This window comes from Charadrius vociferus, unplaced genomic scaffold (genome assembly GCF_000708025.1).
Source record: "Charadrius vociferus isolate BGI_N301 unplaced genomic scaffold, ASM70802v2 scaffold186, whole genome shotgun sequence".
Taxonomy (NCBI): domain Eukaryota; kingdom Metazoa; phylum Chordata; class Aves; order Charadriiformes; family Charadriidae; genus Charadrius; species Charadrius vociferus.
Window position 1 is genome coordinate 1391262 of NW_009648793.1, and position 14450 is coordinate 1405711.

The 14450-nt window shown below is 36.6% G+C and overlaps 1 protein-coding gene across 1 annotated transcript in view; it reads right to left on the minus strand.

Moving 5' to 3' along the window:
• The window catches only part of ARAP2 (ArfGAP with RhoGAP domain, ankyrin repeat and PH domain 2), a 136528-nt gene that overhangs the window by 42988 nt on the left and 79090 nt on the right, over window positions 1-14450 (minus strand). The window contains exons 19-23 of the mRNA XM_009886812.1: window positions 11111-11274; window positions 8860-9072; window positions 6546-6651; window positions 4525-4672; window positions 3585-3653 (exon numbers count right to left, since the gene is read on the minus strand). Of these exons, the coding sequence (XP_009885114.1) occupies window positions 3585-3653; window positions 4525-4672; window positions 6546-6651; window positions 8860-9072; window positions 11111-11274 (700 nt within the window). The remainder of the gene's footprint in view (window positions 1-3584; window positions 3654-4524; window positions 4673-6545; window positions 6652-8859; window positions 9073-11110; window positions 11275-14450) is intronic.

The following is a 14450-nucleotide window of genomic DNA, read 5'->3' on the forward strand; positions in this document are numbered from 1 at the left end:
CTGGAGAAGAGGAGGCTGAGGGGAGACCTTATCACCCTCTACAACTACCTGAAAGGAGGTTGTAGAGAGGTGGGGGCTGACCTCTTCTCCCTGTTGAAAAGTGATAGGACAAGAGGAAATGGATTCAAGCTATGTCAGGGGAGATTTAGATTGGATAGCAGGAAACATTTTTCCACTGAAAGGGTTATTAGACATTGGAATAGGCTGCCCAGGGAGGGGGTGGATTCGCCATCCCTGGAGGTGTTTTAAAAAAAGGGTAGATGTGGTACTTAGGGACATGGTTTAGAGGTGGTTTTGTCAGGGTAGGTTGATGGTTGGACTTGATGATCTTAAAGGTCCCTTCCAACCTTAGCGATTCCATGATTCTATGATAACACAATTCAGTGAAATTTGGTATCAGTGACATGTCATATGTAGGAGACTCAGTAGGCAGACTCCATATCCAGCTGAGACACTCTCATACATCCTATCTAAGTATTTAGCACTTATTTACCACAGTCCTTGGAGAACTTTTTTCCCCATGGGATGAAAAAAATAGATTTTCAAATGTACGCATTTAAATACAATTCCTAGTGCATTTCTTTTTAGTACTTTCTCTCCTTTTAAACTGAAGTAGGCAGTGCCATTTTCTTCAATTTTCTGTTCTACTTGTAAAAGCATTCTCTCTGAAACAAAAAGTAGTCATTTCTACAATGTGTTAAGAATGACTGAGAACAAATTTGACAGTTGGGTACCACTGAAAAATGAGAAGCCCTTTCACTGCTACCTTCAAAATTTTACGTACTACAAAGCACTGCAATAATACCTTTCTATTTATGAGGCCTCGATGGATGAGCAAAGAGCTCCTGACTGAACTCAGACGTAAAAATGAAGTGGAGAAGAGATGGAAGCAGGGACAGGTGACCCAAGAAAAGCACAGAGCTGCTGTTCCATTGGGCAGGAATGAGGTTAGAAAAACCAAGGCTGACCCCGACTTGAAGCTTGCAAAGGGCAACAGGAAAGGATTCTACAAGTACATAAACAACAAAAGGGAGACTACGGAAAACATGGGCCCGCTGCTGAATAGGGCAGGGGACCAGGTGACAAATCACACAGAAGAGGCCAAGGTACTCAATGTCTTCTTTACCTCAGTCTTTACTGACACAACTGACCTTCAGGAATCCCAGGCCTCTGAAATCAGAGGGAAGGTCTGGAGCAAGGAAGATTACCCTCAGAGGAGGAAGATCAGGTTAAGGAGTACTTAAAGAAACTAGATGTACACAAGTCCATAAGGCCTGACAACTAGGACCCACAAGTGCCAAGGAATCCCACTGATACAACTGCAAAGTCACTCTCACAAGAATAACACAAGTATTGATCCCATCTTCAAGAAGGGCGAGAAGGAAGATGCAGAGAGCTGCAGTCTGGTCAACGTCACCTCAGTCTCTAGGAAGTTAACGGAGAAAATCTTCCTGGAAAGCATTTCCAAACACACGAATGAGAACAAGGTGATTTGGATTAGTCAGCATGGACTTATAAGGGGGAAATCATGCTTAACCAAACTGATAGTCCTCTATAGTCAGGAGGTTTAATCCTGGTTCAATCTTCCTATAGCTCCATCTCCCAACCACCTGGAGAGTCCCAGGGAAACCAGTATGAACAGGCCCAATTATTCATGAAGGTTCCAATTTGATTATAAAGTTTAAAATTTGGAGGACTAGCTTTTCAGGTGCTGGAAGCTTTGTAATACAAAGCTTACCAATTTTAGAAAGCCTAGACTTTTAATTTAAGAAAAAAAAAAAACAACACAAAACCAAGTCTCTCTTTTTTCTTCAATAAGCAGCCTTCTAAATGCAATACACCTCATAAAGGTGATTTCGCAGTGGTATCTAAGATGGAAAAAACACAGAACAAAACCACTTTATTTGGTCTTCTCTATATTCCTCACAGCTTTAGTTTTAGACAAACCCACCCAGCCATCAGTTGCTACTATGTTATTAAATCCATCCACAGCCTTTAAGTTTCCTTTCAACTTTTTTCTCCCTATCTAATCAAAATGTCTCCACTATCTCCTTCTCTGCTCATGAAACTCCTCTCATATCTCCCTAATTTTTCCAGAACATATAACAAACATTTAACCATCACAGCTTCCCAGAGTTGCTTGGAAATTATTAACAGTGTAACAAGTTGTAGCAATCATATTTTTGGTTCTAAAACCACAGAAAATAATGTATTTAAAAGTCTATGCATTTTCACAATCTTAGGCTTCAAAATTCTATTCTCTAATCTCAATAATGTCCTTCTTAAGGACCCCAGAATAAATAAGTTCCGTATATCAAATGTGTGTGTGTGGGAGGTTGCCATTACCAAAGCAGATGTTTCCATTCTGCAAGACAGACACTAGAAATAAACTTTAAATTTTTTTTCCCAGTGACTTGGTCACTCCCCCACAGGCACCAAAAGGAAGAAATAGGCATTCCACCTTGTATATGCACATTCACAGTAGGTCAGGATGGTCAGAAATCTTCATGCCATTCTGACCCAGACAAGAAGGGAATATGAGATAAAAATAGGACTTCAGATAGCAATTCACGGAACATGCAATTTCAACATGTACTTGCAAGACCCTTTCTTCTTAATGATGGCTTACAAGGTACCACTAAACTGTTGCTGGAAAAGGGAAGGCAACCAACAGACAAAGCATTACAGGTTTTTTTCTGCTAGCTTTCTGTTAGTTTCTAAAGCCCTATAAGCTCCAAAATCGCTGAAAGCTTCTCCACTACTTCAGGTTTCTAAAAAAGCTTTTAAGCTCCCTACTTTTCCTTTTACCTCTCTTAATCCAACCATCTTGGTAGTGTTACAAAACTTACCAATTTTTGCTTTAATTAGGATTGTACATAAATACCATTGAGACAGTGAAATATGCTATCACTTTGCTGTTTCTTACCGCTCTGAAGTTATTCAAAGTTGTTACAGGTAAGATTGGAACTCAATGTGATTATAAGTGGCATAAGATCTCCCATTTTCTTATGTTGTATCCCAAAGTTCAGTTTGACTATTAGTATGCGTCTGAAGCTTCCCCAAATAATTGTGCTTTGGGGTTCTAGAAGTTGTCACAAAATAGTTTGCAGCTAAAGATTCAGATGCTTTAGACTCAAAGGGATGGTGAAACTCTAATGAAGAGAGACCACGTATACCCAAAGCTCATGAAATAATAAAAGTATTAATATACACTTGAAGGTATTTTAAGATGCATGTTTAAAATTAAAACAAGACAGGTCACCATTTTCACACTTGCAAATGTTGACCATTTCCTTCTAGTACAATTTATGAAGTGTAGTAAAAGCATGTGGCAATCTGCAAGCTACCCCAGTGCTCAGGTCAGAACATAATTCCACAGTAGGCTTTACACAGAACTGTTTTGCTTTATCACTTTATGCATCCTCTTTTTATTTCATTTTATGTCTCTCAGTTCTGTAGTTAACAACACTGGCCACTATACAAACTTAGAAACTTACGTTTAGAAATCTATGTATGAAAACCTATAAAGAACAAAATAGTCTTTATTAAAATTGTTTTCATACCAGTTGATATTTGCCACTTACCTGAGTGTCTTTCCACCTGGTAATAAAGCTGTTCTCTATATCCATTTGTTTGACCTGGTCTTCATTTATCTGTTTGAAATGGATCATTTTCGATCAATTAATAAGGGAGCAAGTATAAAAATTGCAACATAAACTAGCAAAGACTTATTTAATATAATAAACTAAGGTAAATACAAATATAAATATAGAGGCATGCTCACATCTAACAATAGTAAGTAATAATAATGCAACAATAATAAATATTGTTACAATTAACAATACTGTTAATCATGTTCTTATAGAAACAGCTATGCAAAATATTCTACCAGTCAGAAACAGCACTTCATTGATGGGACTCATTAGCATAATCTTTACCAAATACACATTAGAAGAGAGAGGACTCCACGAAAAACTGCCAAGCAATAATACAGTGGCACAGTAAACTCTAAACCAAAATGGCTAATATGAAATGCTGCACTAAGTAGTATCTTTTCTATCCAGTTGGATTTATAATTCTTTCTAGGCCTAAGGAATCAAACACTTTCTCTAGTCTTTATTATAACCACAGCCCAGAGAATTCTTCAGAATTCACACAGAATTCTTCCACGCTTCAGTTCTGATCAGGCCCATAAAATCTGAATAGAAGTATTATTTTTAATAGTCGTAATCTTAACATTTTCTTACAACTGGTATGCTGGTGTCAGCAAGAAGAATGTGCACCATTTTGAAAAAGAGTAGGTCACAGCAATACTATAAATACAGTGTTTCCTACACAGGCTAAGCTAACTGGGAAACAAAATTTAAAGCAAAGAACAAACGTCAACTGAATTAGAGTTCAAAAGCCCTGCAAATTTTCAGACAGTATCTAAAAGCAAGATCATCGTTAAAAAGATTTTGTATATTTTAGCATGTCTAACAGCTGAGCAATTAAGACACTTTAAATTTATATAAAGATACCTACATCAAAAAGCTGCACATAATTTTTAATTAGATCTTCAATTACATTGACTTCTTCACTAGTTTGGCCTTTAGTTTGAAATAAGCATGAGGAAAACACCATGGCTAGATTGTGAGGGTTCATATGATTGATTTCAGAACACTTCTGCACCCTGTTGAAGGAAAAATAAACACATTTAGATGGTTTCATTGTTCCTTTAATTGCCTAAGGATCCTCTACAGGATATGGAGTGCATTTCAGAAGGAATAACTACATTAAATGCAATGAAAATACTTAATATTATTTATTCTTTTTTATAGTTATTTTGTTATATTCTTTACTTACATCTTATTACAGAAATGAAAACTTGCTATCTGCATCATGATATCAAAATTATTTAGAATAAAAATAGAATAGAATAGTTCAGTTGGAAGGCACCTACAAGAATCGTCTAGTTTGACTGCCCAATCACTTTAAGGGCTCACCAAAAGCTAAAGCACATTATTAAGGGCGTTGTCCTCAAACACTGACAGACATGGGACATCGACCACCCCTCTAAGAAGCCTGTTCCGGTGTTTGGCCATCCTCTCAGTAAAGAAATGTTTCCTAATATCAAGCCTGAACCTCTCCAGATGCAACTTTGAACCATCTCCATGTGTCCTATCCCTGGATACGGGGGAAACCTCTGTCTCCACTTCCCCTCCTCAGGAATCCATAGAGACCAATGAGGTCACCCCTCAGCCTCCTTTACTCCAAACTAGACAAGCCCAAAGCCTTCAGCTGCTCCTCGTGGGACACTCCTTCCAGCCCTGTCACCAGCTTTGTTGCCCTTCTGTGGACGCATTCAAGGACCTTTACAACCTTCTTAAATTGTGAGGCCCAGAACTGCACACAGTACTCAAGATAGGACTGCACCAACGCTAAATACAGCTTTGCTATATTATGTTATTGAAGTATGTCCTACAAACTCATGATCTACGACCAATTAAATTATGGAAAGAAATGAGATCCTTCTCAGTTTTATACTTATGGTAAAGTGTCCGCATCAGTTCTGTTGTTTACATAACACGTCCTCTTTTAGAAGCAAACACTTTAAAGTATCACAGAATTTTGGCTGTTATACACATGAATTCAAACTACTTTCAGAACAGATAAAACAGCATGTTAATAAATCTGAACTGAATATGCTTAGAACCATCATTAACCACAATACTTACTATAGTCTTTATCCCAATAATGGCACCAATCAATTTAATAATTGCATAAATAGGTTTTAAAGGACATCTGCTATATACCTGGCCATGTAATGTAATTTCTGAGCACAATATGCTGTAAAGAAAAGATTCTACACATTCTCTACCCACTACAATTTGCCAGGAACATAATTTGACTTGTTCAATAGATAATACAGTAATATAATATAGGGCATTACTGTTTAACTATGACACTGCAGAATCATCCAAGTCATATATTTTTAATATTTGATGTACATCACACATTTTTTATACTTATTTGATCTAGGAATAAGACATGACCTTTGTTGCTTAAACAAGTTTATATTTTGGATACTGTGTACTGCTACCTCAGTTGCAAAGTGAAGCACTGATGAAAAACAGAAAGGGTAGCTAATTCTGAAAGTTATTATGTGCAATACAAATTGAGGAGAACGGCATTTTCCCTGAAAAAATCTTTTAATTTCAAGAACTACTTGCAACAACCCTCTAGAAGACTAGCAGACTGGGGTAAAATGAGTTTGTATAGAGAAGCTACATGAAAAATTACCCTCCTTGGACATATAGACTGGCAGTCCCCTCTCACTGTAAGGCTGTTTTATCCCACTGATATTTATAGATACCTACTGCTAAAAATACAACCAAAGAAAAAACACATTATAAATTAAAGGGAATAAAATATAATTGTCACAACTAAAGTAGGCTTTTGATGCTTACAGTTAAATGAAACTAGCCCTATTTCATTTATGGTTAGAGTTATACCGAGAACACATTACAAGAATTTCTCTGCTACAGTGCATCATTTGCATTGACCTGTAAAGATGTTCAATTAAAGCAGCCAAAGTTGCCCTATTGACTGGTGGAAGCGTCCGAATAAAAGCTCCATACTTCCTCACACGTTCCTTTTCATTTTGTGTATCTGCCAGAAGATAATAATCATTGAGCATTAATAACAACACATACAAAAAACCAACAGCCGTTCTCATTAAATACATTGGCATCATCTAGTAATTTAAAATTACAGTTTGCTCAATCAATCTCTTCTTCATAAAGGCAATACTGACAATTTACTATTAACAAAGTCTATTAGTGTAGACCAGTTCAAGGAAACAGTATTAACAATAAAGAGGACCAGTTCTATATTCAAGCACCATTTGCTACAGTTTAAGACTAAATCCCAGGATAGCTCTTCCTCTCAGAGGATATTTAATCTATAGTTTGTGCATGTACATATGTGAGTGCATCTCTGTGTGCACAAGTGCAAAAGTACTTCTAAGAGTTCCCAAAGATGAGAAAGGAAAAAGACCTTGGCAACTTTTTTTATTTTTTATTGGAAAAGTGCCTCAAGGCCCAAAGTAGTTTAAAAATCCAAATATATGACACTAATAAGATAAGAGCAAAGGGGAAGGGGTGGTGAATAAGTTGTACAAAGTTACATAGCTGAACAGCGGCAGGGCCAACGATAGGAATTCCAGTCTTGGGAATTACAGTGTCTGAGGAGACAAAGCCACAGCTCTCTACCTTCAAGTTAAGTCTGCCTCTCTGGGCTGCATGGATACTACAGACCATAATCCTGCTCGAGGCACGAGCGAAGTTAATGTACATTTAATTTATTTATTTAGCTTTTTCTTCTCAGTTCCTTGCTTCTCTCAAGCTTCTGAAAAGAAAAATCACAGAAGAACTCTCATCTCTTCCAGCTGATTGCTAGTGCTCTCCAGTAACTACTTGCGTTATGTTTTGATTTCTTCGGTAATTAGAAGAAAAATAAACAACAAAAAAAAACAGTTTAAAGGTTGCCTACTCTATCTTCCTAAGCGGTTTTGGCTTCCCACAAGTACTTTCATTGTCACTTAACCATAACAGGACAGGATTCTCTGCGGTAAATCTGAAGCAGAATTTTAGCCCCATGTACAAATCAGGAAGTTAAACCATTGTAATACCATTATGCATTTTCACAAAAGAGCGATAATTTTTTTTCTGATTTCTGATAATATGAGAGCAATCCTGTGGTAAGTGAATAAATTCTTAATATTCTTTCCTCTAGTTTGTTCAAATAGAGGTTAAAGGTCAAAAATGTGTAATATTTGTACTTGAATTTCCCAGACTTCTAGTGGCTCATATTAAAGCAACATCCATATGTTTGAATTTAAGCAAAATCAGAGAGGAATATGTTTTTAATATCTTTTTTTAAAGACAAAGCTTGCCACACAGTAAATAGGCCTATATGACTTCAATGCATTAAGGAAGAAAATGTTTTATCTTAGTTTTACCTATGCATCATCTGCAATTTTATTGCACAGTTTAGGAGGGAAAGAGTTTGTTTCCTGCAGTCTGTAAATACTGCAACACCAAAACAAATAGAAATATAGCTGTTTTGTAAGAACACTATAAAAATCATCACAATTTATGTAATGAGTAACTAATTAATGTATTAGTAATCTCATGGTTCTGTTTTCAACCATACAGAGACACACATCATGTTTTAAATACATCATGAGTTACAGTTTGGGTTGAAGTTACTTAAATTTTCTTTCAAATTAAATTAATATTTCTAAGGAAACAAAAAAGAAGTAACAGTTGTTAACACATTTACACTGTTAATATACATAACTTTGTGTGAATGTTCATAAAGGATATTTGAACAATTTAATTAGCAAGACTGTCATTTAACAGTCTATCATTTAACGCAGATGATAGTGTCAACATTTTGCCACTTTTGAACTAAACTTCTACATATGGTCAGAAGACAGAGCACACGCTGTTTTCTAATTTGTCTATTTCTCGAATTCTACCATCAATGCTTCCATAAAATATTAATCACTTCTTTCCTTGGCTGATCCAACTACGACACAGCACAATATTGGTCTACTGTTTACAGATATATTGTCAAGGAAACATCACTATTTGCTATTATTATTCTGGTTCACTTAAAGGCAATAAAATAATCTCTGATTAACATAAGTCTACTGCAGCCAAGCTCTAAACATTATTTTCCTCACTACAATTGTTTTGCTGATTATCAGATAACATAGGTCAACTCAGGGAAAGTGATTAACAACCTCCTCAAATTTGATACTGAAAAAGTACATACAACCTTTCTTGTATTGAGTGTTATTGAACACATTACCTAAAGCAGAGATCCAGAACGGATAAAGTTCTTTAGCGAGAAGTGCATCATCTATTTGAGAAAGAAAGCTTTTCAATACATCAGTCACATCTTCAAGCTGATGTTTTCCTGCTCTTAGTTTAACACTCCTTGCATCTTTTTTGAAGCTTTCCAGCAGTTCAGCCACATTGGAAGAATCACCATTCTTAAGGTAGATCTGCTTGCTACCTAAACCTAAGTTACAGAAACAGAGGACAGAAAAATAAATAAATGTAAAATCAAGTATTCTTTTAACAGTTCCAAACATTATTATATGAAAAGCTTATCTGGCTGTCAAACATATCATATTTCCTACTAAAATCTCTGTGACCTTTTGCACATACTCACTTTATGAGTAAAAACACTGCCAAGGCTGCTTACACCCAACCAGACCTCTTTGCAAAAATACACATCATAATACTACGCAAGCCTGGGATCGCAATTTCTGGAATACCTTACAGGCAATTCAAATCCCCAAATCTCTTCAGGACTTCCTAAAACAATAGTTTCAAAAGGCACAGTAAAGGAAAGAAGTTTGGTGAACGGTATTGTATTACACATAAAACAACTGCTTTAATGGACAAAACTCCCACTATTTTATTACCCTTCTGATCAACCCAACTTAGGACTTCAGTAAAGTATTACTGTATTCATCCAACCTGAAAATTTTCACTATAAAAGCCTCAATATTAGTAAATAACATTCCTTTTTTCTGATTTTTCTCACGTCCAGGAAGACATGAGGAAGCCACTGTTCTTGTATTTAATAACTAAAAACACCAAAGCCCAAAGCCAACTTAAAAGAAAATTCATAGTGTAAAACACAGTCAAGACTACCTTCAATTACTGCATATGAGAGTAGCCAAAACATTTATTTTATTATTATTTTTTTTAAACTTGTGGAAATCTGGCATAGTTGTGCAGTCCCATTGTTTTTCTTTGTAGAGGTGTTTCCTGCATTCCCCACATTTCTTGAAAGAGAACTGTGTTTTATACAAAACCATGCCGTTCTTATGTACCTGTCAGGGTAAGTACTCTGTCAAAACCTATGAAATTGTGTCTTACGTTCTTGTAATTCGCCTTTCCTGTAATGCCAACAAGCGCTACTGTTTGATACTGCCCTTGAGCAGCTACTGTCAGGAACAGCTGTGGGACCAGATAGTGTCTGTCATCTGCAGACCACAACTAAAGACAGAACCTTTACCACGATGACAGAAAAACATGTATGCATACACATAATGCATACAAATAATTCCTTTAGCTTTCCAATGAGTATTTTAACACCCAGTAATGCTGATCGTGAAAAAACATATTTTTCAATAAAGATCTAACTTACTAAAAAGACATTAAGAAATTGAATTTTAATTTAAAACACACACGAGTGGTTATTCTGAGTGGTGGATATAATAACCCTGCTTTAACAACTTTTTAGTGCATGAAACAGTGCGAAATATACTTAGAATATTGCTAATAGTTTTAAAAAAAATTAGCAAACTTTTTTTTTTTGCTTGGTTTTGGGCAACAGTTGTAACCCAGACACAACTATTTACCATAATGCAGTGTTGCCATATTCAAAAGTTATTTAGTTAAACTTCAATCACTGAAATATAAATCAGGGTCTCTCATACTGACAGAGGTTACAGACACATTTATCCTGAAGACAGATTTGTACAGGGTTGATATGTATTTAGCATTTCACAAGAAAACTGATGAATTTGCAGTAATAAAAAGGACACAGACATCATCTGCATATCATCTAATGCTATGGAAAGTTACGCCGGCAAAATTTACTTAAACAAACAGTAACTGACTATATGCCCTTACTCTATTACGCTGAAAAAACAGCGGCCTTAAGACAACTTGGCTCCACAGTTAATAGTTTCCCAGAAGATGTGGTCACCAGTCCAGGCCATAGCCTTTCCTGGTTCACATAGCTTATTTTCAGGGCTAAGGTGTTCTGCACTCAGGCACTGGACCCCAAGGCTGAGCTACCTCAGGCAAACAAGGCAGTTTTTAAAATCATAAGGTGTCTATAAAAGGGCATGTACCAAGTTGCATTTTCCCAAACTGCTCATTCTCAGATGTGTGGCAGTGTACTCCATCATCGCATCAAAGAGCAGTGAGGCTACCGAGGGCTACGGTTTTACTTTAGGTAACACATTCAATAAGATCTGGTGTGGGGGCTTCGGTAGTATATAAATGATCTTAGGTTGAATAAAATCCACTATACTTACCATACTGTGTAACAAATGCTATACAGCTGTTCACTATAATAGGAACATCATTTTTGCTGAGCTGCTGATCTTGTAATGCATTGCCATCTGTACCTGCTGCTTTTTCAATTGCAGTATACCAGACCATGAAATCCAGCTTTGTATGGCCATGGATGTAGAGCGTTCTGGAAAGTATAAAAATATTTTGAATGCAGGAAAGAAACAGAAAACTGATGTTATTGTACTAGAGCAACGTAGCAGATGTTCAGAAAAAATAAGAATTACTTAAAATAAGACATCAAGGCACGTTCCACCACATAAAGCTGTCGTGGTGGCCTATTGTTACAGCACCTTTTTTTTTCCCCAGCTACATTTGTACTAGCAGTGTCACAATAAGTGAAAAAAGATCCACAAACACTGTCATGGGCCTTTGAAAGGACCTGACCAACATCTAAATGACTCTCCTTCAATCTTGCTCCTGCACTGTGCGTTCCTAAGTCCAAATCACAGTTAAGCAGGAAACAGATTGAGAGACAACTTTCAGTCCTGGAAAAGGCTTTCCTTCTTTTTTATTCCCTACCTCTCCACACTTCTATAAGGAGCTGGGGTATATTGAACTTCCCTCCTTTACACACATGTATCAAAAAGATCACCCCCAGGAAATCACAGAGCTAAGGAACATGCATAAAAAAAACCTATGAGTTGAGGCAGAATAAGTTAAACAGGTAATTAAACTGTTGCATTACCTCAAAGCATGGCCCTGTTCTGATTTTATTATTTAAACTTAATAAAATAACGTCTTATTTTTACCCCTGAGAGGGTAGCTTCTAAGAAACAATTGCAAAACTGAAAACTTTAAGGGTGTATGTTGTGTCACATGCACCTGCCTTGACAAAGACCTGACAAAAGCCCGCAAAAACTTCCTGCCACAGTTCTTGTCACACCCACACGCTGGTGATCAGCACATAAATATTTTGGTCAAAAGGTGAGGAAATTGGGGTCCTCAGCCAATAGGGGGAGATACCTGACCATATTTGACCACAGATCAGATTCGAATAGGGTAAAAACTGAGCCCCGCTGGAGAGCCATTGTGAGATGGTCCTCCTTGGAGCAGCAGGTCTGTAGTCAGGGACCCTCCCCTTGGGTCAGGACGCCACCCAAATTCTTCGATGTTTAGAGCGCCCCCTTACTAGGTGAGAGACTGCACACTTTGGGTCATGAGCCATAACCCTTAAGCATTCTTAAGTCAGTTGTGTAGCATTAACTCTCGAATGACATTCGGAACCTGTTGGATTGTTAATGTTTGGAGTCTTGAAAGCGGTGTCGGTTAAGAGTAAAACTTAGTTTGATTTTGTTACCATCTTGTAAAATAAATCCTGGGTTTTTTTTAGTCAGTCTGGCTTGCTTTTGTGAGGTTCTGTGGCATATGTCCACCCATATGCATGTATGTAATAAAAAACTGCTTTAAGTGTTAAAATAACAAGCAAACTCTTCTACATACATTTCTTTAGTGGGAGACGAAGAGTAAGGGGTTCATTTTCTGTAATGAAAATTTTTTGCTAATTAGGAAAAGTTAAAATGTTCTACTGAACTTCTATGAAAACACTTATCAAAATATAAAGAAACATTCATTTTGATTATTTTATATAGGAAAAATCCCAAAGCATTTCATATAATGATGGAATATTTAATTTCAATTCTTTTTATTTGCATCTTTCAATTGTGCTTTTATAAACAGTTCCATTCTAGCATTCCTATCTTAACAGGAAGTGAGGATGCAGTCAATGTACACACACAGACCCAGGATCTGAGATATTCTCAGGATCTGCCATACAGACTTAGCCATTCAGCAGCAGAGTAGGAGACACTAAAATATTCCATCTGACTGAGGCCCCTTTTTAAAAAGCCTCTATTTCATGACTTCGAAAGTCTTATTAACCACCACATGTGCCTGGCTAGTAGAAACACTCAGCCTCTCTTCCATCAAGAAAAAACAATAATTTGCATAAAGGCCTCAAATTTTTAAAGCAAAATGAGTGTGCCTAATTCAATACTTCCAAATATTTTCTGAAGACTTTTCAGAATGGGTGTCCTACATGGGTGGTTCTCAACCAATGGTTTCCAAGCAACACATCACCCCGACATCCTCCGGTATTGGTGTAGCCATATATAAGAGAAAATGCAAAAGTTTGAACTGAGTGGAAAAGAGTCTGACAGTGTATGTTACGCCATTCCTTTAGTACTATTATTCACAGAGCAGCAGAGGTTAGCACTATGATTTATAAAAGATTTATGGTCCTTCCCAACACAAGAGATGCACACATACATGCATATTACTGTGTTTTTATTTTCCCCGAAGAACAGCAGGATTTGCATTACGGTACTATGCAAAAGGATAAATGGAAGTCTCACCAAATTATTTTTTGTTACCTAAAGAATTATGATATGTACAGGAAACAGCATACTGTAAAGTGAAAATATTATTACTTCTAAATAAGAAAAGGGCAACTCTGCTGTATATCAATGAATCAATACCAGAGGAGGAAAGAGAAAATATAGTAGTGTACTGAACTTCAAAGGTAATTTAAACTTATCTGTATTTTTTCACAGAGATATGACGTGCCTGTCAATCAACTGTTGTGACATATGAATTACATAAACTACGTGAAAAAGACCATCTTGTATTCTAAGGATCTTCCCATCAATTCATCACATTAGAAAAACTGTATCAGAACTACCAAGAGTTGCTGCTCTCATTGTTTTCTAAAATTTGAAAAGCCGTTGAGCTAAGTACAGATTACAGGGGAAGAGGTTACTTAATTAACAAAGAAAATGGGGTATCTGTTTAAGTAGCAGTCCTATAGTACCAACACAGTCATGAAAGAGAAGTTGCTGGTAAAAAATATAAACATGAAAAACTTGCTGTTATTGCGGAACAATTATTAACTGTGCCCAGTCAAAAATCTCCAGAGCAGTCACCTAAGAAAGTCAGATAAATCAGAGAAACAATTTCAGCATTTAGTCCACCAACAATAATAGAGAAGGTAGAAAATGAAGTGAAACCAGTATCAGACACAGTTCAGAATTCAGTCAATTCACTGTGGAAGTGGCTTAGAGAAAGCTCATCACATACCACAGTATTTTTAGCAGAGAGAGCGCACACCTAGGATTGATGTAAATCAAAAATATACAACAATGTATGAATAAGTAGTTTAAGTATTCCTTCTGATTTTAACACATTCAGCCAAACTTAACAACATATTTTTGCTCCTTGGAAACCATCAGCTGATCTCCATGAACATGGAAGGTGGTATGAAAAGGAAAGGGGAAATAGTTACCACCAGCAAAGCAGAACTTTCCT